Raw genomic sequence first — 25,817 nt, forward strand, 5'->3', positions numbered from 1 at the left:
GATCTGTGGCACAACATACGTGATGCTCTTCATCGACAGCCTGAACCTGCGAGACGGGGCTACCATGAAATATTCATGGGAATTTCCTTGAGTAAATAGCATTAAAAATTCATGGATATTTTGAGCAACAAACCATCGGTTGCACCTCTCAGGGATGGAGAAGTATGTAAATAACAGCAGCCTTTCTTTCACACCACTGAGGTAAGCTGGAGCAAGCAAAGGTATGTTCAGCCTGACCTACAGCTGTGTAGGCTGCAAAGACAAATCCCAATGCAAGCATGTAATTCTAACGTCCCCTGTGCTCACCCTTCATGCATGAACCTCTAGGACAACCTTTTATGGGACTGATTCTTTTCTCCTTGTTTTTTTGATTAGGTGTACTAGAAACAAGGCAAGGAGAGACTTCCCTGAGCAACTTTACCTTTTCCATGTAGCAAGTGGAAACCGGCCCAAGACTGTTACTATAAACCTGTTCCTATACCCGAAGGGAATCCCCAGACACCACTAGCAGAAGCATTCAGTATAAACAGTTTATTAAAGAAAATAGCAAATTACATTTCTGTGAACAATCCACATGAGAGAAGTGTTCTTTCAAAAGTTGTGGGGGTTTTAGATTGCTGTGTGTCCAGGGGCAGGGATCCCATGAGATGTAAGTGCTCTGGGAACACTTTCAGCTTTTAGAGACTTGGAGGAGAAGAAAACGCTAGAGTTCTAAGCAGCAATCAGGTTTTGCTTCAGTATTTCCCCTCCTTGCTTTCAGTCCATCTGCCCACTTGACTGCATTTGCTCCCTCTCTGTGCCAGTTAAAGCCAGGAACAGGAGGGTCTCCTTGCCATGGCTGTGCTTGGCAGACCCAGCAGGCAGAATGGCCATTCATTCTGCAATGGCTTAGTGCAAGGTGGAAGGCAGCTGTGATCCAGGTCCTGCACAAATGCTTGCAAATGTGAACCGAAGTCAGACAAGAGTGCGAATGAAAAGGATACCACAGTAGGGAACAGATTAAAACATTAACCTCTGTGACTGAAACTTTCATAAGTGGTTGTAAGCAGTACACAGTAGGAAACGCTTTGGTTGTGTGCAGTAACTGGCACATCTTGGCCTCCAGGCTACGTCTTAATGAATGCTCTTGGTGAAGTTTTTCAACTAATGTACCTTTCTCAGTCTTAAATGTAGCCTTTGGTAACTTGAAAGATGATGCTATGAGTGCACACTTCACTCCCTTTTCATGTTCATCTAGAGTTTTCTTAAAGGACAGAAAATGTACTACCTGAAACACAACAGCTACCAGACCTGCCTAGTGCATACACAACAGAAAGGTAAGGGAAGGAGCTGAACTGGCTTCTGCAGTTGGTGAAGGGAGATTGAAAAATTCCCAGTCAACTTTAAGATATTTTCCATGAGGAATTCTGCCACTTGTGCAAAACCCTGTGGCTTGATAAACAGTTCGCTCAGAACAGGATCTCCTCTCCCCCTACTTTTTCACTCTTGAGGCCTGCTCTTCAGAGAAACCTGAGGTGGGAAAGAGCAAAGTTTGGCACTTCAGCATTCTGTGGGTTTCATATGTAACTTGCAGGGACAGAAGAGGTAAGACACAAAAGGGCTCCTGCCCCAATGTAAAACTGCATAGATAAGATTCACTACTGAGAAACAAAAATCCTTCTATGAGGCCCTTAAGCAAGCAAGCTTGAGATGACATTACAAATAAGAATAGTCCAATCCAGAATGTACTTGACTCAGTTTCCTCTTGCTTTATCAGAAGCTGCAATGTGTAGGAGTAAATGCAGAGTTACTTAATTTTGGCCAGTGCTGCTGCTCTCCTTTCTGTGTTCTGGAACAAGGCTCGGATCAGACTCTTCACTTCAGCAGCTGAGAATTCAGCTGCAAGAGGTCCCTTCCCATCCGCCCACCTACGTGGGAGAGAAAGAGCTTTATTTAACCAAACTGCACAAAATGTCATGTTAAAACAAGCCTCCTGAGCACTCGTTACAGTTGTAAGTCTGAAGGTAAAACCCACCCAATTAGCAGCCTATTAGCTCTATGCAGCTTGAGCTCAGAATTGCTTAGTGGGGTATATAAAGCGACAGGTTGTGGGGTGAGTTTTGCACTTGTTACAAACTGTACCTTTTTCTTTTCCAAAGCCTGTCCACAAAACTCCCATTCATCTCCCAAACAACAGGAGAAAATAAGAGTGGTTTATGCCCAGCTGAAAATAGAGTTGGGAACCTTTTGTATCTAACATGGTTCCACCAGCAGCAAAGGGCAGAGGAAAGCAACTGCTTTCCCTGTGTGCTTTCTCCACAGCTGGTACCTTTTTCAGTTGAGCCTGCTGAGGACAGTCTATTTTCTGGCCATTCAGCTGTATGCGTGAGGCAGCTATGAACAGGGAATGTCTGGCTTCTGACAACTCATGCTAACTAAAGTAATAGATGTAATCATGCAAATCCTCCTGTATCATTCACGTGAATTCCCCTTGTAAGTTAAAAGGAGCAAGAAACAGCATCTAAAAACCAGAGGCAAATCAAGTGGAATGACTGCAGCAACAAGGCACAGCTAACATCAAAAGCAGCAGGCAAAATGCCAGGCTGCTTACTGTGAAACACTTCTCAACTTGGAGAAGCCAAAGGGGATGCACAATCACGCTGTGGTTGCCTCTCTCATGGCACTTATTTTTTACCATTGCCTTTTCCTTGCAGGAAGTGGCCAAATGTATGAGCAAGCTTGAAATGGATGATAAACACACAGCCAAGAAACAGCCCCAGGAGCACTTATCTGGTCCTTATTACCAGTGATTGCCTTTCACCTGAACAGAGTCCTCCAAGTGCAGTGCCCTGCTGATGTCAGACCGCTTCCCAGCTGCCTTGTACTGGAGTGACTAACTGAAAAGGAACAAAGGAAGACACTTACTGATCTACGATCTCTTGGAGGTTGGCTTGCAAGATGATCATCAGCTCTTTGAATGTCATCCACTTCTGCACATAGACTGGAACTTCCTCTTGGTACTTCTTATTTTTGTCATCTTCAGGTAATGGGGTGAAAACCTGGGGTCCTTCCTCCACCATGATCCTACAGAGGGAGTACAACCTATTTGCATCTTCTGCAGAGATATCCTGGAATAGAACAGATGTTAACAGGGGAGCAGTTAGATAGTTTTTGGAGTGCCAAGAAATGAGTGAAATGAAGAAAGGTGCCTGTGAAGGTGAAAGCAGGGGCTTACATCACCTTTAATATTCTCAAGCTAATCTAACTTATTTCACAAGTAGCTATTTCAGCAAGCTCTCAGTGTTTGCATCAGAACAAAGATCGTGCTTCTAAACAGCATATCTTGGTGCAAGAGCAAGCACTTGACTGTGAAGCAGAGGTGGTGTGATGAAGGTCTGATGAGTTTACAAGGAGACAGCTCAGGCATTGCCAGCCCAGTGCTGAAAGTCAAGCTTTCTGGCAGACATAGCCTGAGCAAGTGCCTGTAAACTTAGCTGTTAAGGGAAAAGAGGACTTATTGGCCTAATGCAGTAGGAATGCTCTTCAGATGTAGACTAAAACTAGAACACGTGCCCTAATGTATTTCTATTATTTGCTGTGAAAACATATTTTAATTAAGAAAAGCAATAGAACAGTTGTGCTTGACCCAAGGTAACCTGACAACCACCTAAACACACTCCTGGGAGTCAAGTGGAGGTTAACAGGTACTAATTGCAGTTTGAAATGCCACAGGTATTTCAGCATCTAGTGACTAGATAGGATGGAGATGTTTATTAGAGATGGACAGACTTCAACGGAAGGAGTTTGAGACTTGGCTCCTGTGCCTTGAAAATAGTAAAAGAGATACATTCACAGAAATGTTTCTGGAGGAATGACACCTAAATCCAAACCAAGATAAAATCACAGCCACTTTCCTGACTCTCTCCTTGACCAGACAGTCATGGAATTGCTGTGAGAGGTCTCAACTGGATGGGAGTTACTGGTATCTTGAATATATCTGAGAGACAGGGCCACAGTTATAATTTGTTTTGGAAAGAACTTCTAGAGGTTACAAATGCAGTTACCTCTAGGGCAGTGATCCTAGTGACAATCTCTGTGAGAGCTGTGTTCAGCAGAGTCCCCATAGCCTTGCAGTACACATTCACTGGAAGGACATCTTGCCAGACTTTTCCTAATCTTTTCAACTGATGTAATACCTGGAAGATAAAAGCTATGCGTTACCTATGTGTTATCAACAGAACTTTGAGAGACATCAAATGGTATGGTCAGAAACAAGTCTGAAAGAAGCCAGTGTGCAGCTATCCCATGGAACAGACATTTCTGGGGAAGGGAACACAACATTCTCAGTTTGTGTTAAGGTTTATCAAAACTGGAGTAGATCTTTTCATTGAAAATTGCAGACAGGCCATAAACGGAAGTTTGAGATTAAGAAGCTTTTCATTTCAACTTGGAGCCAGAGGGACTGAACTTGGCTTCAATTTTACAGCCCAGGGGGGAAAAATCATGGCAGAAAACTGTTTAGAGAAGTGCAGTTCTCAGGACTGAGATTACATACTCTGCCTTCCCAAGGACAACACCTACAGCCAATGGGATACTTCACTCACCTGCCTTATTGCTTTGTTAGCTGCACGGTAGTTTTCCTCATCATCCATATTAGAAAAATTCCTGGCACTTGACAGCCTCTCCAGGATTTCTCCTTTCTGCACTCGCATCTGGGCCAGAAAACACTCCGTCCCTTTGGAAGCAAAAACAAGCATGGAGAAGCAATTAAGCAATCAATAAACATTTCCCTGGATAACCAGGTTCTTGGAACTATGCACTGGACACAAAGAGCTGGGTGTCAAAGAGTCAAGCCTAAAGCTGTCATATTGTTTAGAGTTGCAATGCTCTGTCAAGATTTCCCAATCCAGAAAATGTCCTTGTTACTTGTCCAAAACCCTTAAATGATAATCCACTGCTCGAGTCAGTAGCCACAGCTACATGAAATCATTCAGCAACAAACACCAGGATCAATTACCACATCATCCATCAATAGATTTCAGTAGTGAAAGGTAGAATTACCAAGTCTCCTAAAACCAGGCACCATATCTACAAAAGTAGCTGCTCCGTCACACAGGATGTTGGTCAGGCGGTATCGGAACTGGTGTCCCAGGGTGAGCAGGTGGTGAGCAATATACATGCAGTTGTTGTGGTGAATAGCTGCCAGCTGGGGTAATTTCTGAAGGTTCTCCCTGTCCCAGCAAGGAGGTAGAGAAAAGGAAGAAATGTATTTATTTAGACATACCTCTGTTAAAAACCTGTTATGCCTATGCTGGAGAAACTCCTGGTCTTTCTAAGATGCTGCAAGTAACTGTGGGCAATGGCTGATAAAGACACCAGTTAGAATAAAAGCATTTAAGAGTTTCATGACAAGTGAAATGCACTTTGGCATCTGAACCATGTGTTACAGCTGTTTCTAGCAGCAGATTTTCAAACAGGAACATACTTTGTTACAGCAAAGTTCTGGTGAGAAAAAGAGAGTTAAGTCCCTTTCAGTAATCACCCCAATGGTTTCTTACAGAACAGTATTGCTTGCAATCTTCACTGCTGTCCTTTCTTTTACAGGGAAAACATCATGAAAAAATCTCTGCATCAGACCTTGGGTCAAATCAAACTGCCCAGAATCAATCACAACTGTTCTAAGAACGGCAATCTATCTCCTTGTCCATAGGACTGCCAACTCCAAAACTCTCAAGTACCTATTTCACAGCAGGTAAGATTTACAAACAGATAAAGAGTACTAACTTCTTGCCACTGGAGGAAGCCCTTGCTAATCTGGGGACAAGTGGGGCTGTTTCAATAGCACTATTCTCTCTCCAAAACAGACACACACAGGCACTTACTTGTGGTACGTTGGCACTACATCATGGAACAGCTGGAATATATTCCGTACAGAATAGAAAAGCTGTATGCAGCTACAAGGCAGATAAGGTTCACGTTAGTTTGTCAGTGGAATTAACATCTGGTTCACAAGTGACCCTCCAAAACAAGGTTTTGTTAGTAGTGAGGTACTGGCACAAAGAACAGATTGTCAGCATCAATTACAGCAATGTCAACAAGGGCAGCACTCTGGATAATTCACAAAGGCTGTGATGACCTTGTAAGTTCAATGTGGAAAAGACAAGTTTCAGACCACATGTCAGAAGGGAGATATATGAAACCCTAGGAACAAAGGAGACAGTGTCCCTTCCCCACCAGGTGTGGGTTAAGAGTCATGCCATGGAACACTGAAGGGCATTCAGTATCTAGGCAACTTTCCTCCTTTAGGATTGTGGTCTCCAGTTTTAAAGCAAACTGTATGTGGTCCATTGTTTTCTCTGAAGAGCCCTGAGAGATGCAGAGTTGGAGCATTTTGCTATCACCCAGCAAAAGAAGGCAGGAAGTCCTCTGACAGTGAGTGCCATCTCTTATAATTTCATGGTTTTGATTTTTCTGAACAACTCACAGTTAATGTATGACAAAACACTAAAGCAAATGCTACAGCAGTGTTTCTCCCAACTAGAAGACTGAAGCCATGAACTATGTTGTGCATACTAGGGAGTCTGCCACATTTTCACTGCTTTAATAGCTGAAATACAGTGGAAACAGTCCAAAAGGCTGCTTAACCTGAGTATTTCAGGGAACCCTGTCTGCAGCTGTTCAGAGATGCATCCCCCAGCAAAAAGAGAGTAACTTAAATGACTGACTCTAATTTTAAGGTATCTTTTGTTCAAGTTCTGTTAATCTATTAGCAGATGCTTGGTGTTGCCAAAGGCAGTAAGAATCTGACCCCGAAGAGTTATCTGCTGATACAGAAACCTTACCACTGATCTGTGCTGGATGTAGCCTCCAACAGTGTCTGATAAGCCAACTCCATCAGCTTCTCCACTGAGGAACTGATGCGGCATGTGGGCAGAGAAAATGTGTGCTGGCTCAGTTTAGTCTTATTCTCCAAATTCACCATGTTGTTGTGCAGAAGTTCAGAAGCTTTTGGCATTTTTGAGTGATCTCCGGCCCCGGGGTTAGGAAGCTTTGGTAGGGCTACACAGGAATCAGGTGTGATCTAAGGGAAGATGAGAGGTGTAATATCATTTAGAGCCCACAGAAAGGAGACTGCACGACTACAAAACACTGAATGACAGAAATTTAAGACTCGAGGTAAACACAAAGGTGCAGAAGTCCCCTAAGACTGCTCGAAGTCTCCTGGCTTCTGAATGACACAGCAGGCCACAGAACAGTCCAATCCTGTGGCATGCCTAGAAGCAACTCTGTAGGTAATCCTCTAGAACTTCTTATGCTGATGACACTAGCCAGAGAAGCCTATGCAACCAAACTTCTAATATTTTAAGAAACATCCTGTTTGCAAGATCCCTGAATAATCAAGAGTATTTGGTGTGCCACAAAACCCCTCCTGCTTTTTTTCCACATAAAGTGTATTGCATCAACAGTCACCTTTACAGTGTTGTGTATTTCTGAGGTCATCAGATTCCTGGCTGCCACAATCACATCCTGGCACTTCTTGTTAGCAAAGTGGGAGTTGACATTACGGGCGTATTTCAGTAAATCAGTTGTGTCTTCTTTCAAAAACTGCATGTTCTTCAAGGCTTTTTCAAATTCCTCTGTGGATTTAATCACCTGAGAAGAGCAGACATGTATTCTAAATTAACACAGCTTCCTAAAATCAAAGATCAAGATTAAAGTTGGGTATAAATGCTTCCACTTGGCTGAAAGCAATGGATGAAACTAGGTTTTAGAGAGCACTAATGACCCATCAGCTTTTCAGCTGGCTCAGCTTTTTTGTTCAAGCTGGCAACCTGGCATTTCCGGCCAGGAGACTGCATGGATCTGAAAGAATCTTGAGTCCTACCTCTATATACTGCTCTAGTTTGCTGCTATTGGTTGGGATTGAATTCACCAGACAGTTCTGAATGAGGCAGTCTGACAGGTCTTCCCATATCATGTCACCTAGCAGTTCTGCCAGTGTAACTCCGCAACCCTTTTTATCTTCCACAGGCTGCTCAAGAGGCACATCTGAGTTCAAGAGAATAGAAATGGATGTTAATACACCTGCTTCCTGGACCAGACCCTTCACCAGTTCATTTGATCCCCCTGTCAGAACAGCATCCATCAGCTGCTCCATAGCCTTACACTGGAGGTAAGCTCTTGTGCTGGGTCTGTGGAATCACCCACCTGCCCAAAAGACAACTGAATTTGCATGAACTGAGCCTGCTTTCCAGTGTGTTTGTTTCATGAAATGCTAGAAAAGCCCAGGCCAGTTTCTAGCCAATGTGACCAGCTAAATCTGGTTTGAAAAGGTGCCAAGCTGTCCAAGAGCACAGCATTGCAAGGTAACAGGTAACAATAGAAGTTGCTTAGATGCTTAGACCTTACCATAATTCAATATGCTTAACAACCAGATATTACATAAAGCTTCATCTCCAGTTATGTGAACAAGACACTGATCTTAGTCTAACCCCCAAAGGTAGAAACTACCTACTCAGCAGGTATTTGTGGAGAACTTCAAAAATCAGCTTGATCTTGTCAAAAACCTTCATAGGAGAGGAATGATCCAAGCTAGGTTCCTCAGACTTAAAACGCAGGATGAACACATCAGACTGTTCCTCTGTGCATGGCTGAAGAGATGGGTATAAAATCAGAGGCTTGAGGATGTGTTTCAGCAACAGCTGGCCTGAGAAACAAAACCCAAGATGTTTTCCAACAGCAGAAAGCAGGCAATTTCCTCTAGTGAGGCCAAACCATAACTGCTTTGGATGCAGAGATTCTTTGCATGGAGTGGGAGAAATGCTCTCCTGATTAGCTGTACTGGGGAACAATAAATGAGGTAAAATGCTGGGTTTGGTTTCACTAGGACTTTGATATCTTTCATACAAGTCTGAACCCACACCCACTGGGCTGCCTTATAGCTGTATTCATCTGGATCCACAGTCTGTCTTACCAAAGATTTTAAGCTTGGTGTGCAGTTCTCCCAGGACAGCAAACGCCTGCAGCACAGAAGCAACAGAGGTGCCAGCAATCTCCTCCTCTTTTGATGACACCGTGTGTAAGTGCAATTCTGAATGCACCACTGACTCCAGGCTGCTGCCTTCTAAAGAAAAACAATCATCATCTTACTGTCAAGAGTGTGGTCAGTGATACAGCACTGAAACAGAGAAGCTACTGCATTTCTCTGGTGGCAGCTAAAGCAATAATTGTACTTCTCCCCATTTCCACAAAACACAGTTCTTGTAAAAGAGCATCAGAAGAGGGTACAGAGTCCCTTGTGTAACAGAATGGGAATCAATTTTGCAATGATTCAGATTTCTCATTTCAGTCACCTTGCAACTGAATGACATTTAGTGATAATTGCTTTCCTTCCCTTCTTCTTCCCATTTCAAGTCAAAGCCAAAGAAAAAGGTTTTTCTCCTTTCCAGAGGACAAGCTTGTACTTCAATGAAGACAGCAACATAAGAACCTGTGCAGTTCTTACAATTAGTTTCTGATCTCTGCTTCAATGTTTCTAAGAAATGTGACAGATGAGGCAGAAGATTCTTTAAAACTTTAAAATCTATGCACTACATTGGACTGGCTCTGGTAGTATCTAAATGCTCCAGGACTGACAGCCAAAGAACACTGGCACTCATCACTCACACTCACTAGTTATATGAATGGCAGAAAGAGCTTATTAAACCAACCTTAGTCCAACAGCATTAACTCTATTTTCTATCTTGTAGGTGCTTGAAACCAGGCATTTCAAACAGTGAAGCAAAGAAAGCAAAACGTTCTAGAACTGTGAGTACCTTTTGAAGGAGGAAGCTTCCATACAGCCAACTTCTGCCACTCTTCTCCCAGATGATAGAGCATGTTCTGTGTCTGCACTGTGAGCTCAGTGCCTAGTGCCTTCAGGATCTTCAGCTCAAAGCCCTTGCGGGATTCCAGCAATCTGAGGCTGCTTCGTGCCTGGTGGTAAACCCCAGACACAAAACACGGGTAAGTCTTGCCCCTGCTATTGAACAGCATCTTGTGAAACACATTGAAAGTATAGATGAACAATATTGTCATATGCTTCTGAAGGCATTATTACCGTTTCTAGGTGCTGAGCTGCTGCAACGTACTTCTTTTCCAGGAAGGCAGTATTGTACTTTTCCATAGCAATATCAAACTGCAACAAGCAAACAGAGCCAATGTTACTGTGTAGCTGCTATTAGACTGCAATTTTTAAGCAACATGGCTAGAGGCAGGGGGGCTATAGACAGCTGTTCAGGAGAGAGCCCAGGATAATGCCACAGACTGAGGAGCCCCTCCTCACCTCCTGCAGCTTTTTCAGGATGCTCAGAACCAACGTGTCTCGCTCCAGCTGCTGCTTCAGTTCCGTAAACTCAGCAACAGCGACATTCAGATCTCGCTGAACCTGAAATAACAAACTCTGTAGTTCATGTACAACAAGCAAATGTTATCTGACACTTTTCCCCTTTAACTTGCAATACCATGAGATTTAAGGTATTTCTGTTACTACAAGGATTTGGTGAGGAGGAAGAAGGCTCCATCCATTTTTCCTTATCTTCTGGAAACACTTTTAAGCTAGTTTTAGTATGTTACAGGTTTTATAAGGCACCGTAAGGAAATTTAATGTCAAAAGGCAGTCAAGAGGACTACAGTGTTCCTTTAACACAGTCATTGAAAAGTTAAGAATGCTTGAACTGAGCCAAGTTACTCCTCAACTAACACAGAGTCTAGGACCAACACTAGGCTGGCCCATTACTGCATCCCACTGTCCTGCAATACACAAGGATGATCCTTCTCATTCCGAAGGAGACATGTGACACACTTTTCCGTCCGTACAACAGAATGTGGCCAATCCCTTAATGCCCATTGTAAGTGAACACCCCAACGGGACACACAGCTCTGCAGGTGTCACCCATGCAGGTATGTGTCTGAGGGGGTCTCACCTCGCTCTCGATGCCCGCCTTGAGCAGGTCGATGCTGCCGCACAGCTCCTGCACCTGCGCCCGCAGCTCCTCGGCGGCCTGCACGCTGGGCAGGAACTCACTGTACTTGCTGTTGATCACGGCGCACACCTCACCCTACGGAACAAGGCCGGTTGGGGCACGGCCGCTGCCGGACCCCGCCGCCCCCCGCCCGCTCCCGGCCCTGCCTTCAGCTCCTGCACCCGGCGGGACAGGCGCCCGAGCCGGGTGCCCAGGTCCTGCTTGTCCAGGCGGCCCGAGGGAGCCAGCACGGCCGCCACCAGCGAGCCGGCCTCCGCCGCCGCCATCCTCCCGCTCGGCACCACGGGGCGGTACCGGCGCTACGGCGGCTGGTGAGGGACAGAATGGATGGGGCGTTTCCGTCCCTGCTGGGGAGCGCATGGATGTAGGGATACAGGGATGCTGCGGGGTGATGCGGAGTGATGCGAGGTGCCGTGGCTGCAGGGACACCCTTGGCTGCTGGGGGCCGTGGCAGTGTGTGTGGGGACCATCGCTGCAGGAGGCTCCCTGGCTGCTCGGGGTCCCTGCATGCTGGAGCAGCCACCACTCAACACCAGCCGCCGTCCCCTGTCACCCCACGGCTGCGATGAGGAGGCAGGCACCGGGCACCGCAGGCATCCTTCAGCTGCTGTGGGAGGGAGGCTCCAGCCCCCGGCATCCGGTACCTGACAGAGGCGGGTGGTGCCTTTCCACGTCCTCTCCTCCGAGCAGGGCAAAGAGCCGCCGCTTGGTGCCATGTGGAGGGGAACGGCTCCAGCCTGGGTGCTGCTGGCCAGCCTGGCCGTGGCCGGCTGGGGCGTCCGAGGTAAGTCCCAGGGTGGGGATCCTGCCCACGGATTGCTGCAGTGAGGGCTTTGCCTGCCCTGGACCACGCCGTGTATGGCATGGACCATGCCGTGTATGGTATGGACCACACCGTGTAGGGTATGGACCATGCTGGATCATTCTGCAATAGCTCCAACCTGCCTTGCAGCGACAGAGCATGAGGTTTTGGGCTTGGGAGTAACACAGTGTTAGACCAAAGCCATGGGTTCTGTGCCTGGTCCAAGTGTGCAAGGAGAGGCTCTATTCTGTATTCAGCAAAGAAGACAGGATTTACTCTCCATTTATAGACTATTGCAATGTGTGTGTGCCTACCTGTTTGGGCTCAGCTCCTGTCTCTGCTGCTGGAAACACTTCACTTTTCTGTTTGTCTCTTTCTGCAGTTGTACTTCAATATCAACGCGGTTTGTGTGATGAGAGTCATGTACATACAGAGTTCTTTTTGTTTGTGCTGTCCGTTCCACTGCTCAGCACAGCCTAACATGATGCTTCCTACACTAGCAATCTGCATCAATGACATCCCTGAGTTCTGCACCACTGTGAGGGTTGATAACTCACCTGTAAAACACTGTTCTTCTGCTTCTCACAGGACAGAAAGTAACTGTGAAAGAAGCCAGCGGGAAGGTGTTCCTGCAGTGTGCAGGGGACAGCGGCAGTCAGTTCATATGGTACAAAGATGGGAACTGGGTAGAAAATGCAACACAGCTGGACTTGGGTGCAATTTACGATGATCCCAGAGGCATCTATACGTGTGAAGCCGACAAAGGAAAGAGAAGCTCTCCCCTTCAGGTGCACTATCGAAGTAAGTGTTGGAATGCTGGCTTCTGCAGCCAGTACTGCCTGGAGTCTTCACCCAAGCAGATTTATGAGGGAGCTGCTCATTGCCCATAGTTTGAGGGTTGTTCCACTGGTTTGCAGAAGCCCTGGTGGCTCCTGTGCTAGGTTGCCCTTGGGAGCAGCCAAGCTGCATGTTCTGCATCTGCGAGAGCTGTACATCCAGTGCCATAACCTGGTACTCATCCTGGCTCAGGCTATGGCCAAGGGGCAGGCTCCTTGTCATGGCCCAGCTTTCAGTGTCTGTCTTTTTGGCTTCCAGTGTGCCAGAACTGCATCGAAGTGGATGCTGCCACCATCTCGGGCATCGTGGTCGCAGATGTCATCGCCACTGTCTTCCTGGCGGTGGCTGTGTATTGTATCACTGGGCAGGACAAGGGACGCCTGTCACGAGGTGAGGGGGGAGCCCCCGGGTGGGGACAGGACGTGCCTGGGCATCTCTAGGAGCTGTGTGGTACCGAGGGACTTCCCATCACTGCCTATGGAGCCCAGTCACTGCCAGCTGCAGGCAGCAGGGGTCTGGGGCAGGGATCTGTGTGAGCTCTCCATGTATCCTTACTGCCCCTAGCTCAGCTTCCCAGGAGAAGCCAGTGAATGCACAAGGTTAACTGAAACAGCATCCCAGGAGCAGCCAGGGGTCACACAGAAACATCTGAGGCCTTGCAGGGACTTCCCATTGAGCCTCCCAGAGGAAGTAAAAGCATAGGGCTGGAAGCTGCTTGGGGTTGTTTGCTGATGTTCACTGCACTGTTCATGACTGCCCTGATCCTTGACCATCTTCTTTCTTCATTTAGCTTCTGACAGGCAGAACCTGATTGCCAATGAGCAGCTCTACCAGGTAAGCTGGGCACTTGTTTGTGTGTGTATGTGTGTGCATGCCTGTGGGCTTCATCCCCTGTACCACCCATCCCAGGGCTGGACAGGCACTGTTGTAGCCTGTCTCTCCTCTTTCTCCTCCTAGCCCCTTGGCGAGCGTGACAATGAGCAGTACAGCCAGCTGGTGCCTACCAAGGGCCGCAAGTGAAGTGGGAAGATGCTGGAGCCTGTGACTCCTTCACACCAGGGGTGATCCTGCAGCAAAGCCACCACCAGTGCCCAACAGCACTGGTACCCTGCCCTGGCACTGCCTTCGTAAGCTTCCTGCTGGCAGAATACAGTGTGAGTTTTTCCCTAGAGAGCTCCTCACTGGGATGTGCTGCTTGCACTGTGCTATTCCCATGACCTCATGCATTTCTGTATTGCTCCCATTAAAGATGAGCCTATCCCATTGTCTCCCTGCTCCATCAGTTCTCTTGAGGCCTGGGGAGCCGTGCAGTCACAGTGGAAGGTGCACACTGGATGCCTGCAGAGCCATAGGGCTCCTGCCTGTTCCAACAGGACACTGCTCTGCCAGTGCAGGCAGGTGCTCGTGTCTGTGCCAGGAAGGAGGACAGGGGGATGTTTGCTCTGTATATGCAAGGTTTAGCATCGAATCACAGTCTTCAAGCCACAGAGGCTTGCCAGGTCCCTAGCACGCAGCCAGCCTATGACTGCCTTGGTGCGTAGGGGAGTGAAACATGAGCAAAGAAGCAAACTGTGCTGGCTTCCCGGAAGAGCTTGTGGGGGCCCAAAAAGGTAATGGGAACAGCAGGGAGAATGGAAACTGGAGCAGGGTCCTTGCAAAACACATGGCAGAAGAGCTGGCCAGGCAGCAAAGGCCAGAGGCGGTCCACGCTCCCCACACCTCCAGTGTTCTTGATAGCTTAGCAGCCCATCAGAGTGTCTGGTCTTTGTGACCAGGCACTGACATATTACAGGCTCAGCAGCCAACCCAGTGCCTGAGTGGAGCAAACTTCCAGAGCCCTTTCCAGCTCAACCACTGAGCAGCACTGGATCCCCCCACATCAACCCAGCTCCTTCTGGCAAAGTCTCCACTCCCCAGCTCTAGCAGAAGCAGTTACTGTGGTCTGGGTATGGCCAATATGGGAGGCAGCTAACAGACAGGATCTGCTAGCAGTTAGAAACCTCAGAAACCAGGTCACCTTCTGTTTGCCTGTTGCACACACGTGTAGGTGTTTCCCTGCTTTTCTGAGAAGCTCTAAAGAGAGCACCAGGCTGTGAATTGCCTGTGACTCAGTGGCATCAGGTAAGGCAGGACTGTGATGGCAGTGACCAGCAGACTGCCTTGTGCATAGCATTTTCATCAACATCAGATCTCAAAGTAATGAGCAGAGGTGGCTGACTACACTCAAAGAGCAGGAGGAACCTGGAGCAGAGCGGGTATGGTCTGTACAAATCAAAGAGCCAGCAGAGGTAATGTTTACAACTTGCCTAGTCAAAGTGGGCAGGACAAAGAAGCATTTCTATAGTGCAGCTAAGCAGAGAGGCAGAGAGGTATCACTGGTTGGGAGCTGATCCCACTGAGATAAGGGGAGTGTGGGATGGCACTGGTTGGGGCAAACATGCCGCCCCATACATGACAGAAGCACCAGGGTGTAGCTTGAAGCAAAATGTAGACCTTGTACACCCAGACAGCACCCAGAGTGCTCTGAATTTATCCCATCCCTTTGGTGGCAATGGGCTTCATGGCTGGGCTGAACAAGCAGCCCTGGAGCAGCAATGTTTGGCAGAATGTGAGAATGGGGCCCAGGGTGGTTTTAGAGCTGCTGTGGGGTAGTGCTCTTTCTATCTTGCAATCTCTCTCCTAGGTACTTAGGGCCTTGTATGGTAAACCCAGCTGTGCTGCTTTAAAACCACATCCTGCAGGGTAAGCACAGCAATCTGAAGCATGAACCTCACCGATGTTTACCTCTTCATCTTGAAACTCAAGGGTTAAACCACCCCCAGGCTCCACCACTGCTGCTGTTTCCTTTCTCCAGAGCTGTTGCTCTGAAGGGCTGGGGGATGGACAGGTAGGTTTGTATGTACTGGTAGAAATGCTGCTCTTTTCTTTAATGAAAGCTGTTCTTTTTGATTGAAATGTTTTCATTCAAAGCAGTGGCTTTCTATGAAAATGCATCATTTTGTTTTTAATGTGCTGCCTGCCTCTGTTCCTTGTGTTACAATCCTGGGCAGCAAAACGAAGATAGGCTATGAAGAACATGAGAGCAGGAGGCCAGTCACTCTGAGAAGGACCCACTCCATGCCCACTGGCTGCCCATGCTGGAGCCAGTGAAGGCATTGGGAGCAGAAATGAAATGGGAGGGAAAACCAGAGCATGCAACTAGAGCAGAGAGAGAAGTGTGAGGGGAAAGGAGGCCAGGAACCATGAATGAGGCTGCAGTCCTTTAATGAGGAGCAAAACTCTTGCCAATGTGCTTACCAGTTTCTTTTCCCTTATGTCAAACTGAAGGTGGAAAGAACACATCAGGGTGGGACAGCGGATGGCAGTCCTGTGTAGTAGCTGCCTTATCCCAAAATGCCAAGCCAGGCAGGAGCACTTAGCCCCTTTGCTGCTGTTTTTCAGCCTGGCATCAGCAGGAATTTCAGAAGCCCCTGGATTCCAGGCCTGCATACACTTCCCGCTGGCCTTTCCGGATGGGCTGTGGGAATAGCAGACATGTAAGTTTGGGGATCCTCATTAACATACCCTCAAACAGCACCACAATTTGATTGGATGCTTCTTCAAAGGAGCAAGATGCATAAATGCCATGGGTTCCCAGCTCTGGCTATCCCATTATCCCTCCCCAGCCAGCAAAGAGACAAAACACAGGTACTCCATACCTCGTAGTCTGGGTTTGGAACAGGGGGAGGACGCTGCATCTTCTGACCTGCAAAGGCAAAGGGAAGCTATCCTTGGTGATAATTCATATAACACAGCACAAGGGACTTTCACAAAGACAATCCAAGGGTAACGCGTATCATGGGTCAACTCCATGGCTTTATTTTGTGCTTAGAGCTTCTTTAAAAGCAAGTCCTCCATTTAGTGCTTAGCAGGCATCATAGAGAGCAGAGATGCCTGAAATGGCTCTTACCTCGTGGCCGAGTGCCAGCACCAGGGCTCGCTCTCCCCTTCCTGTCTTTGCTGAAGTAATAGACCAGCGTGAGCACCCCGAAGGTGATGAGAAGATCCGCGCTGATGATCCCTGTCACTGCCAAGGCATCCAGCTCCGCACAGTTTGTGCACACTGCCAGGAGGAGAGATGAAGGTGTTCAGAGATGGGCACTCTTCCTTTCCAGCAAGCAAAGTCCAGGCCTTACTCATCTGCTTGGTGCTAGCTCCTAATATCCATCACTGAAATGTGCAGACTTTAACCCATACACTGAGTGCTCTTTCACTCACCTTTGGCATTCAGGTACATTTCATACTTCTTAGGACCTGATGAACAGCTCAGGCTGACAGGAGAGCTGTCGTGATTCTCTATAACATACTTCTGTGCATCGCTGACTCCTTTTGTTCCAGTTGAGTGCCAGGCTATGGTGCCTTCAGTCAAGGGACATGTGATTGTCACTGTGGTTCCAGAAATCTCCACCAGGAATTCTTTATTGGAAGGTTGGTGAAGGAGAAAGGAAACCAGCATTACAAATGGCTTTTGAGCAGGCTTCCCTGCCCACCCTCAGTCCTACCATGGCAGTTTGCTCTGTTGAGTCTTTGATTTCATGGTACAGTGTAGATTCTCTGTGTGTGCGTCTTCTGCACACGTTTTCCTTTAGGTTTTTACACTTACTCTGCAAATACTGAGTAGTCAGAGAGCCTGGCCTCCTGCCAGGCACTGTTCTGTTTATCCATATGCTTGCTGGTCTCTGCTGGGAGACCACTAACAGTAACTGGGGCAACTCATTATAGCTTACTTTTGTGCCTGGTGATGACCGCCTTTCAGTCCTCACCTGGGAGGCATCTCTAGTCTTTATATAGCGCTAACTAGTTAAGATTATTGGTTAAAATACACTCACCCTCTTGTGCTTCGGTATCGTCTGCAAAGGAGAGAATAATGTGTTAACAAATCAAACCTTACTGTTTGCTGCTGTTGGAAAATGCCTAACTCTGCTTGGGGATCACTAGAATAATGAGGGGCATTCACAGCAGGCGGTTTTTCAAGCCAGTGAGATCAGTAGCAATTAATGAACAATGATATTTTCCTATCCTACAGTATTTGCAAAAATTCAGGTATTTCTATTGAACTTTTATTCCTCATTTGTGACACATAGTTGGTCTTTTGATCATCAATAGGTAACAATGCTGGTAAAACACACTTACCCTGCTGAGCTGTGGTGCCAGCTACAAAAAGAAAGAATAATAGGTGTTAAGTAATTCAGCTACTGATACCATGCACCTTTCCTACTTCAAGGATAACCTTTCTGAACTCAGCTGCTTGGAAGAGCAGCTTATACCCCTATAATTGCGCTAAAGGCATTAGAAGCATTCTGTTAAGCGTGGCAGGATGTTGTTTTGAAATGAAGTCTTTTCCTTTGGAAGCCATTTTTAACACAGCCTAACGCAGAATGGGAATCTGAGTAATTTGCTGACCCGCTTTAGGAAGGGTTGTTGCAAGCTGGGAATCCACAATTTTGCTTCATCATCATGGACCCAAGACTGCTGGAAAATCATGCCTGGTGTCTGCAGTAAGAGCCACTGTCCCCTGCAGGACTGTACTCTTTGGAGGACTGGACCCCAGTGCTTGATTTAACACAGTTTATCAGTGTGATTTTTCTCTCTTGGATGGAAACAAGTAGCTCTATTGAAGTCTCTGGAGTTGGAATGTTATAGAAACAGTTTTTAGGAGGTGTTAATAAGACTTGTGTTTGCTTTAGAGGCATTTGTTGATAGAAATTAATGTAAAGAAAGGAATGACCTGATTCAGGTGTTCACCACTGTTTTATCCCAGGTAACATGTGCTTTCTAATAGGAGTTACTTGTAACAGGACTGTAGATTTGAAACTCCAGAGGCATAGGACTTGCCTGGAGAGAAGGTGGTGTGGTGCTTTTTCCTTTAGATAACTTGAATTTAAAGTGAAAAACAGAACAGAGCATGGGTAAACCAAATGTTTTCAGGCTTCTGAAAGAACAGCAGTTGGTATTTGCAGCACATTAGCAGCATAGCTGTTGTTTTATTGTAGTATCTTTTAAGTGTCTTTCAAACTTATCTCTCATAGTTACCAGATTGTCTGTAGTCTTTAGAGGTACTCTGCATTTCCCCCTAGCCCAGCTTTCCAAATGCTAGTCGATTTAAACTGGTGAAGTGGATATTGCTACCACTCCTACAGTATCACAGAGAGTCTGAAGTTATTTACCCATGATCACAAAATGGTTTAGGGAAAGTGCATGGATAAAATGTAAAAGTAAAATGAAAACCTCAGAACCTTCTAGTTGTCAGGGCAGCCACCCTTCTGGTCCCCATGGGCATCAGCCAGCCGTACTCACCCGCACACAGCAGGAGTCCTCCCAGGAGAGGCAAGGACTGCTCCAACCTCATCCTTGTGTTCTTCCTTCCCTTGCTCTTCAATAGCACATCAGAGGGGCATCACTGAGGCAGGCTGCGAGGGAAGAAAGCACACATTGGTTTTCCAAGGGCTCGCTTACAAGAAAGAGGCCCAAGCTGTTTTCCCAGAACTGTGAGCTGAGTAGTGCAGAGCAGACTCACTGTTTCCAGTGCAACCTGCAGGCAGCCAAGGCGCAGAACGTGTATGACAAAATGAGCCCATGTCAGGAAGTGCAGAGGCTCAAAACGTCCTCATGGAACGTCACTGATAGCAAGGGGTGGCTGCTCTGCACCAGCCCTGTTCAAGTCTCAGGAGTCCTGTTGTAAATGCCCTTGGAGCAGCAGGAGAGGGAAATAAACCTGGATGCGAGCTGTGATCAGGGCTTTCCTAACAACCCTTCACAATGAGTGTTTCTGAAGTTCAAACTACTGCAAGCAACTTAACACAGCAGGAAAACCAAGGACCCAGAAACACTTCAAAGAAGCTCAGCACCTAGAGGGACTGTATGGCTCACAGAAATGAGCCTGTAAGTGCCAGGCTGTAAAACCTGGGGGCTTTAGTCACCGATGACACAATCTGGACACAACTTTGGTTATTTTACTCTAATAAACCCCGTTTATTCCTTATGCCTTTTCAAGAGTGGTGTTTGCCATCTCCTCATCCACACTCTCCTCTGTACACATACTGACAGGGAGGAGGGCAGCGAAGGCTGTGGCTAAAGCACAGCGACTTCTGTGCTTCAAGCCTCTGACCTGAAGCTGGTGCCTGCTCTCGGGGCCGTGCGCTGCTGTTAGGAGAGAGCTTACCCACCTGAGCTGCCTTCCCCTCCAGCTCTCTTCCCAGGCCTGACTCCACTAGATGGGGCTCCAACCTCCCCTATCCCAGCTTGCGCTGTGCAAATCCGGCGTGAGAGCAGTGGGGGTTTCAGGTGTGCGTCTAAAGCAGACAGTGCAAAGCCAGCCACGGGTCCCTCCTTCCTCAAGGACACTGTGGTTTTACACCTGCCACATACATCTCAAGGGACTCCTTTCCAGATGCCTGGAGCTGGCTTCTTGCTCCTTCCCAAGAGCTCACCACTCAGTGACATGGCTGATCATGCTCCTTCATTGCTCTCTTTAGCTGTCAGATCTTTTACTTATTTCTGTTCCAAAGTGAAACATCAGAGAGTTCAAGTTACTCGTAAGGGTGCCGAGGACACAGTGCTCCCTTAACAGCTGGAGTCAGCAGGTTGTGAAACTGAATTGAAGGTTAATGAAGGAAAGGAAAGGAAAGGAAAGGAAAGGAAAGGAAAGGAAGAATTGAAGGTTAATTGAAGAAGGGAGCCCTGCAGAACAGCCAGAGGTTAGGACATCCTTCCCCCCCCTGCCTTGGCACCACTGCTGGGAAAATGAGCACCAGGCTATGTTTCAGTAGGATATTTCCATCCTCTGGATGTGCGCACACTGCTGCCACTGACTGGGCTGTTTGCAGGTTTGGCCAAACAAATGGCCCTCATTCCTTCAAGCTCTCTATAAACACCTTCAGGCAAATCTTCTTTTGGGAGCAAATTTACCTCCCACAAGAGGGGAGTGGTTTCAGGTGGAAGCTGGGAGAAGGGATGATTGCAACACAAAAGAGCAAGGGAATATGGGAGGCAGAAGAAAATAATCTCACCTTGGAAGTCTCCCTGTTGTACCCACAGAGCTGAGCTGTGCTGGCCGCACCTTGCCTTTCAGTGCAAGGGCAGCGAGTGCTCTCTGACTCAAGCAGGAGAGTGCTCACATTGCTTTGCAAGCCAAGCTGAAGGAAAGGAATTTGCTCTGCTGTGCTGGGAAGGCTTTGAGAGACTCGTCTTACATCCGGTTATTGAGGAACTGGAACAAGTTACCCATGGAGTACAAACCTGCCTTGCCGATGCATGGCCCAAGCTGGCTGGGTGCTGTGCTCTTCCTTGGGGTACAGCTCCGAGGTAAGGAAACCTGGTAATGTGTGGCCTCAGCTGCCATCTTGACTTTCCTCTTCTCATCCCTTAATTATCATCCTCATTAAGGCAGTGACTTTGTTGGACTCTTGGGTACTTGCTGTTGACAATTGCTACGATTCTTTCAGGTCTGGGTTCACTGCAAGTGACACGAAGTGATTGAGTTTCTTTGACAAACAGGTTTAAGTGTGTTCAAGCGGAAGAACAACACTGATCTCATTCCGAGCTCTGGTTACACGTCTTTTTCTCTCCTCCCAGGAACCTGGACTTTACTCTTTGGCATTCTTTTTTCCCCTGTCTTTGTTACTAGACAGTCACAGATTGTTAAGCAGCACTTGGCTTTAGATCCTTTACACAGCAATGACTCCAGTCTGGCAATAACCTGGCCTGGATTTTTACTGCTTTACAGCTGGATTCTAAGAACAGCACGTCCTCCGTTCCCAAACACATCAGCACATGCATATGTTTGGGAATCTGCCTTGGAAAAATGATTTTAAACCCATTTCCCACAGTTGTTCTTTTGAAGGAGCTTACACCAAGAAGATTTGACACTGAGTCTTTGGATGAGAGAAGGTCTCTGCCAAAGAAGCTTTCCAATGAGAGCACCTTCAATGTTTTGGCATTTCAAATATTTCCTTCTTTGAGAAAAGAAGTTATTTGGCAAGGAAGTCTTGGGTTATAAATTATTTTCAAGTACAGGAAATGTATCGATTCTCTTTATTATGAAGCCATATTTCACAGCCCCACATAAATGGGGCTTTTTGCTTGAATCACCCTGGGGGGGGAGGGGGGGGGGGTTAACTCATCTTCTTAAATTGACAGGAGATTATGAGTATCTTTTTTTCTTGGCTAGGTTAGTTTGACCAATAAGGAAAAGCAAAGTCATGGGAGCACATGGCCAGGAACAGGGGGGACTGTCCCTTTCAGCAGCCGCAAGCTATGTAGCACAGCACTGCTGTTTGTGTAAGCTAACCCACTGAATTCAGGAGCTGAAGTGGGCAGGCAAGAAAGCAAGCAGTTGTGGGGGGAAAAAGCAAGAGCCATGTGGGTAGCACAGCCCTGCCAGTGATGAACCTATCTGGTATTGGCAGGGCAAGCCAGAAGACAAGTAGAGCTCAGGCATGAGAGCTATCTTCAAAAGCATCTTTCTTCTTTCTGTATCTTGATACTCTCTGTCTTGCTGCTTGGCTCTCTCTCAGGGTGTTATCAAGTTAGCCATGCTGTCTTATTTACGGTGTGGTGGCTGTGGTGGTGTTTCCTTGACAAGAATATGCTTACAGATTTACCTTGAGGATTTCCTGCAGAGTGCCCCAGCCTGACTATATTTGACTGTAGTTGTCCACCTAGGTTAACCTTTGAATAGGCGCTGCTTACTTCAATAGGAGAAGTTTTCACCATGGCACTTGGGCTGACAATACAAAGTGTATAAAGGAAAGCTCAAGCAACTGCTTGTTGTGCTTCATCAGTCCTAATTAAAAGGGTGGGACTGCTCCTCTGAAGAAACCTGCTTGGGGAATTGAGTGCAGCCAAGTGCTGTCACCTGTGAAAATGTGGCCAGGCCAAGCTCATGAAGAGTTATGTATGGTATCTTTAGTGCCAGTCAGGAACAAGTACATGCATTTACAACAGCATTGCACCTCCTAGATGTCAGGTTTACTCATGCCTGAAGAGAGACATTTCCAGCCAAAACAAAGTGCTGCCCCTGTAGGCAAGTCCTTCTCAGTGATCCCCTCTCAACCAGTTACCAGGTGTGTAAGTGCTTAACTGTGAAGCCACAAAGCTACAAAGAAAGCACTGTACCAGCAGTTCAGATGAAGGCAAACTCCCTTGGAAGCAGCGCTGCCCAGCTTGTGTATCACATCAGCTGACAAAATCCATGAAGCACAGGGATCTCTTGGATTCTGCATATGCAGGATCGTCTTCCTCAGTAATTCTATCTGTCTGCTTGAGACTGGCATGTTAAACATTGACAGGGATAGATAAGGCAGGTTTTGCATAGGATAAATGCAGATAAGGAAAAGTGATGAGCTTACTGGTAGACAATAGTTTTCCTTATCTCTAACGCCTGCTGTTTTCCCTGCAGCACTGTGGCCTGTGGCAGCCATGGAAGTTCATACTTCCAAGGAGGTGAATGCTGTAAATGGCACTAACCTGCGGTTGAAATGCACCTTTTCCAGCAGCAGCCCTATCAGCCAGCATCTGTCGGTGACCTGGAACTTCCAGCCTGAGGACCTAGGCTCTCATGAGCTGGTGAGTGGGACTGTTATTGTCCATTTCATAGATGCACACTTGCCCAAACAGTCTCAAGGCCCAGCACTGGGTAATTGCAGTGATTGCAACAATTCCACGTGTGGGTACGGGCAAGCATCCATCACAAAGCCCACGCAGTGTTTTCGAATGACAGCTTCCTCTCCTTCCTGTAGGTATTGTATTACCTGCAGGAGCCCTACAACCTGCCTTCTGGACGGTTTAAAGAGCGAGTCACCTGGGATGGGAATATTGAGCGTAACGATGCTTCCATCATGATCTGGAATTTGCAGCCCACTGACAATGGGACATTCACCTGCCAGGTGAAGAACCCACCCGATGCTAACGGGGTGGTTGGTGAAGTGCGACTCAGAGTTGTGCAGAAAGGTGAGAGGCCAAGAACCCACCAGAGGTCGTGTGAGTTTAGCATAATTCCTCCATGTCTGGGAGAAAGTGTGGAAGAAAGGGGATTATAAAGAGGAAACATAAGGGTAGTTACAGGGGGAAAAGGAGCCTGAGGAAAGGTTATATTCAGATACAGGTTCCCTGTTCCCTACCAAAAGCTTCTTGTGTGTTCCTCTTGTTCATGGATGTGTTTGTCTCAATGCAGTGCACTTCTCAGAAATCCACTTCCTGGCTGTGGCCATTGGGTCTGCTTGTGTTCTGATGATCATTGTGGTGGCGGTTGTGATTATCTGTCGACACCATAGGAAGAAAGCACAAGAGAAGAGGATCGAGGTGACAGGCACTGAACTGTAAGGACAGGGGGAGAGAGGGAAAGGCTTCTGGAATAGCTTTCCAAATGTATTTTTATAGCTCTTCTGAACTGTTGGGCTTGGACCCTACACTGAGCATCTACAATGCAAAACTGCCAACTCCATTATCGATAATTGTATGTGTACATGCAGTCAGAACAGAGCCCCGGGATGAGCAAGCTTTGGAGTCCTCTTTTTGCTCTTGTTCTTCACAGCAGCTCCTCACTCAGACAAGGATCTATCTTGTTGTAGTGGTGGTTGGCATATGACACTGTGGTCACCATGCATGTAGCAGGTTTACTATCTCATCATGTAACAATATTACTTGTTACGTGTGCTATCCATATCAGAACGTGACTGCTGCTCAGGATACAACACTGATTTGGGCTTTCTTTTCTTCCTCCCCTCTTCTTTTATAACAGTAAGGAAAAGGAGAGTCTGAAGGCGAGAGAAGAAAAGGAAGAGAGTCCATTAGAAGATTAGGGGTCTTTGATGGTGTATATGCTGCAGGTATCCATTTAAACATTCCCTCATTAATGTCCTGGTGTTTCCGCAGGCTTTTGAAGGCAGTTTTACTTTGGTGTTTCACTTCTATTCACAATAGCTGATGCTAACCGTAAGCAGAAACAATTGGGACCACAATGACACTGTGCTCCTGAGGAGCCTTCAGAGAGAGACTGACAACCAAACAGGGCATGGAGACAGAGCTGCCTCTTAGCTGCAGCAGAGGTTTCTCCTCCCTAGCATTGCTGCTTTCCATGCCTGCCTGCTTTGTGGGTAAAGAGTGAATTCATTTCCTTTCCCCAGTTTTGAGCCTGCTTTTGGATTCATTGGCTTTTTATTGGTTTCAAATTGCTACAGGGAGCCTGAGACTGTTTCCACGTTTGCTGGCCTTGCTGCAACATTGCAGCAGGAGTCTTACCCACTGCCTTTACTACCTTTGTTGTCTACAATAACCCTGAGCAAGGAATCTCTTTTGTTCTTATATTCTTTCTTCTTAGGTACTTCTAAGGCAGATGCAGAAACCTTGTAATTTTGGACGTTAGAACAAAGCTGAATTCCAGATGCCTCATGCTGGGAGCGTGGTGTCCCCGCTCAACCTGAAATTCTGGCACGGAAAGAGAATGACATTAAGGCCACTTGTAAAACTCCTTCATTGAAGCAAAGCAGGAGGAACTTGCTCCATGAACAAGGAACTTTCCTTCATCCTCACACCTGCAGAACGTGATGAGGTCTGCTCTGATACAGTGCCATGAGACTGGAGCAGAACACCGAGCTACCTGAGCAGAGATGCTCAAAGTGCATCGCACCTTAGGACTCACAAGGTGCCTTTGTGTGGCCTGGTTTTCCTCCCTCAAAATCCTGTCTGACATGGTCTATGTGAAGAGGAGCCAGTTGTACAGTGTAGCTTAAATCCCTTTGCCACTTCAGATGGGAAGCATTACACATTACACTTTGGGAATGTACGGTGTTCTATTTAGGATAACATTTACCGGCTGGTGTGTGTTTTGTATCAGTCCCTTGCAGCTTCTGAGGATGCTGCCTCCTGCCAAAGCTCCAACTGCAGAGCTCTTACAGTATTCAAACAGCACCAAGTCAAACATCAGCCTGTTTGTTTTAAGAGTATCTTTATGACTTTATACCGCTATGTGTAATGTGCTGGCCGCATTATCTGTCTGTATGTTGTCATTGTCAATCTCCCGTGTTACCAATAAATGCGGCCGGTGGAGAGCAGTGGTTGTGGAGCAGGTGATGTTACCGATGATGTGCACGGCCCGTTGGGAGGGCAGAGCCCGGAGCCCAGGCCCTTGGCCCGTG

The 25,817-nt window shown here is 47.0% G+C and overlaps 4 protein-coding genes across 8 annotated transcripts; 2 read left to right on the forward strand and 2 right to left on the reverse strand.

Annotated features, from left to right (window-relative positions):
- Positions 1-516: 516 nt before the first annotated feature.
- On the reverse strand, positions 517-11,284 carry ZW10 (zw10 kinetochore protein). 2 transcript variants are annotated; one of them, XM_034069585.1, is made up of 16 exons: positions 11,150-11,284; positions 10,944-11,078; positions 10,304-10,405; positions 10,079-10,156; positions 9,795-9,954; positions 8,954-9,100; positions 8,495-8,686; positions 7,865-8,028; positions 7,450-7,632; positions 6,822-7,060; positions 5,862-5,933; positions 5,041-5,210; positions 4,584-4,714; positions 4,044-4,175; positions 2,905-3,107; positions 517-1,907 (listed from the first exon to the last, which is right to left on the reverse strand). In XM_034069585.1, the coding sequence occupies exons 1-16, from the start codon at positions 11,267-11,269 to the stop codon at positions 1,787-1,789; spliced, it is 2,349 nt and encodes a 782-aa protein (XP_033925476.1). In that variant the 5' UTR covers positions 11,270-11,284; the 3' UTR covers positions 517-1,786. The 2 variants fall into 2 exon arrangements, with proteins under 2 accessions (XP_033925476.1, XP_005143574.2); XM_005143517.3 differs by having other exon boundaries at positions 8,954-9,103.
- A 151-nt stretch (positions 11,285-11,435) lies between these two features.
- On the forward strand, positions 11,436-13,910 carry LOC101870872 (T-cell surface glycoprotein CD3 gamma chain-like). Its single transcript, XM_005143492.3, has 5 exons — positions 11,436-11,787; positions 12,394-12,606; positions 12,901-13,032; positions 13,433-13,476; positions 13,600-13,910. The coding sequence occupies exons 1-5, from the start codon at positions 11,718-11,720 to the stop codon at positions 13,660-13,662; spliced, it is 522 nt and encodes a 173-aa protein (XP_005143549.1). The 5' UTR covers positions 11,436-11,717; the 3' UTR covers positions 13,663-13,910.
- Positions 13,911-15,898: 1,988 nt separating this feature from the next.
- CD3E (CD3 epsilon subunit of T-cell receptor complex) lies at positions 15,899-21,221 on the reverse strand. Of its 4 annotated transcripts, none has more exons than XM_031044072.2 (8): positions 20,691-21,219; positions 18,979-19,091; positions 17,815-17,835; positions 17,511-17,531; positions 16,900-17,097; positions 16,592-16,744; positions 16,341-16,387; positions 15,899-16,159 (listed from the first exon to the last, which is right to left on the reverse strand). In XM_031044072.2, exons 2-8 carry the CDS (start codon positions 19,028-19,030, stop codon positions 16,103-16,105), a joined length of 549 nt encoding a protein of 182 aa, XP_030899932.1. In that variant the 5' UTR covers positions 19,031-19,091; positions 20,691-21,219; the 3' UTR covers positions 15,899-16,102. The 4 variants fall into 4 exon arrangements, with proteins under 4 accessions (XP_030899932.1, XP_030899933.1, XP_033925465.1 ...); XM_031044073.2 differs by lacking the exon at positions 20,691-21,219 and adding an exon at positions 19,199-19,237; XM_034069574.1 differs by lacking the exon at positions 17,511-17,531 and having other exon boundaries at positions 20,691-21,221.
- MPZL2 (myelin protein zero like 2) lies at positions 20,619-25,733 on the forward strand. The gene is made up of 6 exons (XM_005143493.4): positions 20,619-20,985; positions 23,081-23,247; positions 23,421-23,631; positions 23,855-23,999; positions 24,422-24,509; positions 25,001-25,733. Exons 1-5 carry the CDS (start codon positions 20,907-20,909, stop codon positions 24,480-24,482), a joined length of 663 nt encoding a protein of 220 aa, XP_005143550.3. The 5' UTR covers positions 20,619-20,906; the 3' UTR covers positions 24,483-24,509; positions 25,001-25,733.
- Positions 25,734-25,817: the final 84 nt, after the last annotated feature.

Source organism: Melopsittacus undulatus, chromosome 15 (assembly GCF_012275295.1).
Source record: "Melopsittacus undulatus isolate bMelUnd1 chromosome 15, bMelUnd1.mat.Z, whole genome shotgun sequence".
NCBI classification, from domain to species: domain Eukaryota; kingdom Metazoa; phylum Chordata; class Aves; order Psittaciformes; family Psittaculidae; genus Melopsittacus; species Melopsittacus undulatus.

What these genes read in the sequence shown, in the direction of transcription:
- ZW10 (XM_005143517.3), bottom strand. Translation starts at nt 11,269, where the DNA reads ATGGCGGCGGCGGAGGCCGGCTCGCTGGTGGCGGCCGTGCTGGCTCCC. An exon ending in CAGCTCAGCACCTAGAAACG is followed by an intron (nt 9,955 to 10,078) that starts GTAATAATGCCT and finishes GTTTACCACCAG; the next exon opens with GCACGAAGCAGCCTCAGATT. An exon ending in ACATCCAGCACAGATCAGTG is followed by an intron (nt 5,934 to 6,821) that starts GTAAGGTTTCTG and finishes TCTGCCTTGTAG; the next exon opens with CTGCATACAGCTTTTCTATT.
- LOC101870872 (XM_005143492.3), top strand. Translation starts at nt 11,718, where the DNA reads ATGTGGAGGGGAACGGCTCCAGCCTGGGTGCTGCTGGCCAGCCTGGCC. An exon ending in GGCCGGCTGGGGCGTCCGAG is followed by an intron (nt 11,788 to 12,393) that starts GTAAGTCCCAGG and finishes TGCTTCTCACAG; the next exon opens with GACAGAAAGTAACTGTGAAA. An exon ending in CCAATGAGCAGCTCTACCAG is followed by an intron (nt 13,477 to 13,599) that starts GTAAGCTGGGCA and finishes TTCTCCTCCTAG; the next exon opens with CCCCTTGGCGAGCGTGACAA.
- CD3E (XM_031044072.2), bottom strand. Translation starts at nt 19,030, where the DNA reads ATGAGGTTGGAGCAGTCCTTGCCTCTCCTGGGAGGACTCCTGCTGTGT. An exon ending in TGGCACCACAGCTCAGCAGG is followed by an intron (nt 17,532 to 17,814) that starts GTAAGTGTGTTT and finishes TCTCCTTTGCAG; the next exon opens with ACGATACCGAAGCACAAGAG. An exon ending in TTCCAAACCCAGACTACGAG is followed by an intron (nt 16,160 to 16,340) that starts GTATGGAGTACC and finishes CTATTCCCACAG; the next exon opens with CCCATCCGGAAAGGCCAGCG.
- MPZL2 (XM_005143493.4), top strand. Translation starts at nt 20,907, where the DNA reads ATGGAGTACAAACCTGCCTTGCCGATGCATGGCCCAAGCTGGCTGGGT. An exon ending in ACCTAGGCTCTCATGAGCTG is followed by an intron (nt 23,248 to 23,420) that starts GTGAGTGGGACT and finishes TCCTTCCTGTAG; the next exon opens with GTATTGTATTACCTGCAGGA. An exon ending in GAGGTGACAGGCACTGAACT is followed by an intron (nt 24,000 to 24,421) that starts GTAAGGACAGGG and finishes CTTTTATAACAG; the next exon opens with TAAGGAAAAGGAGAGTCTGA.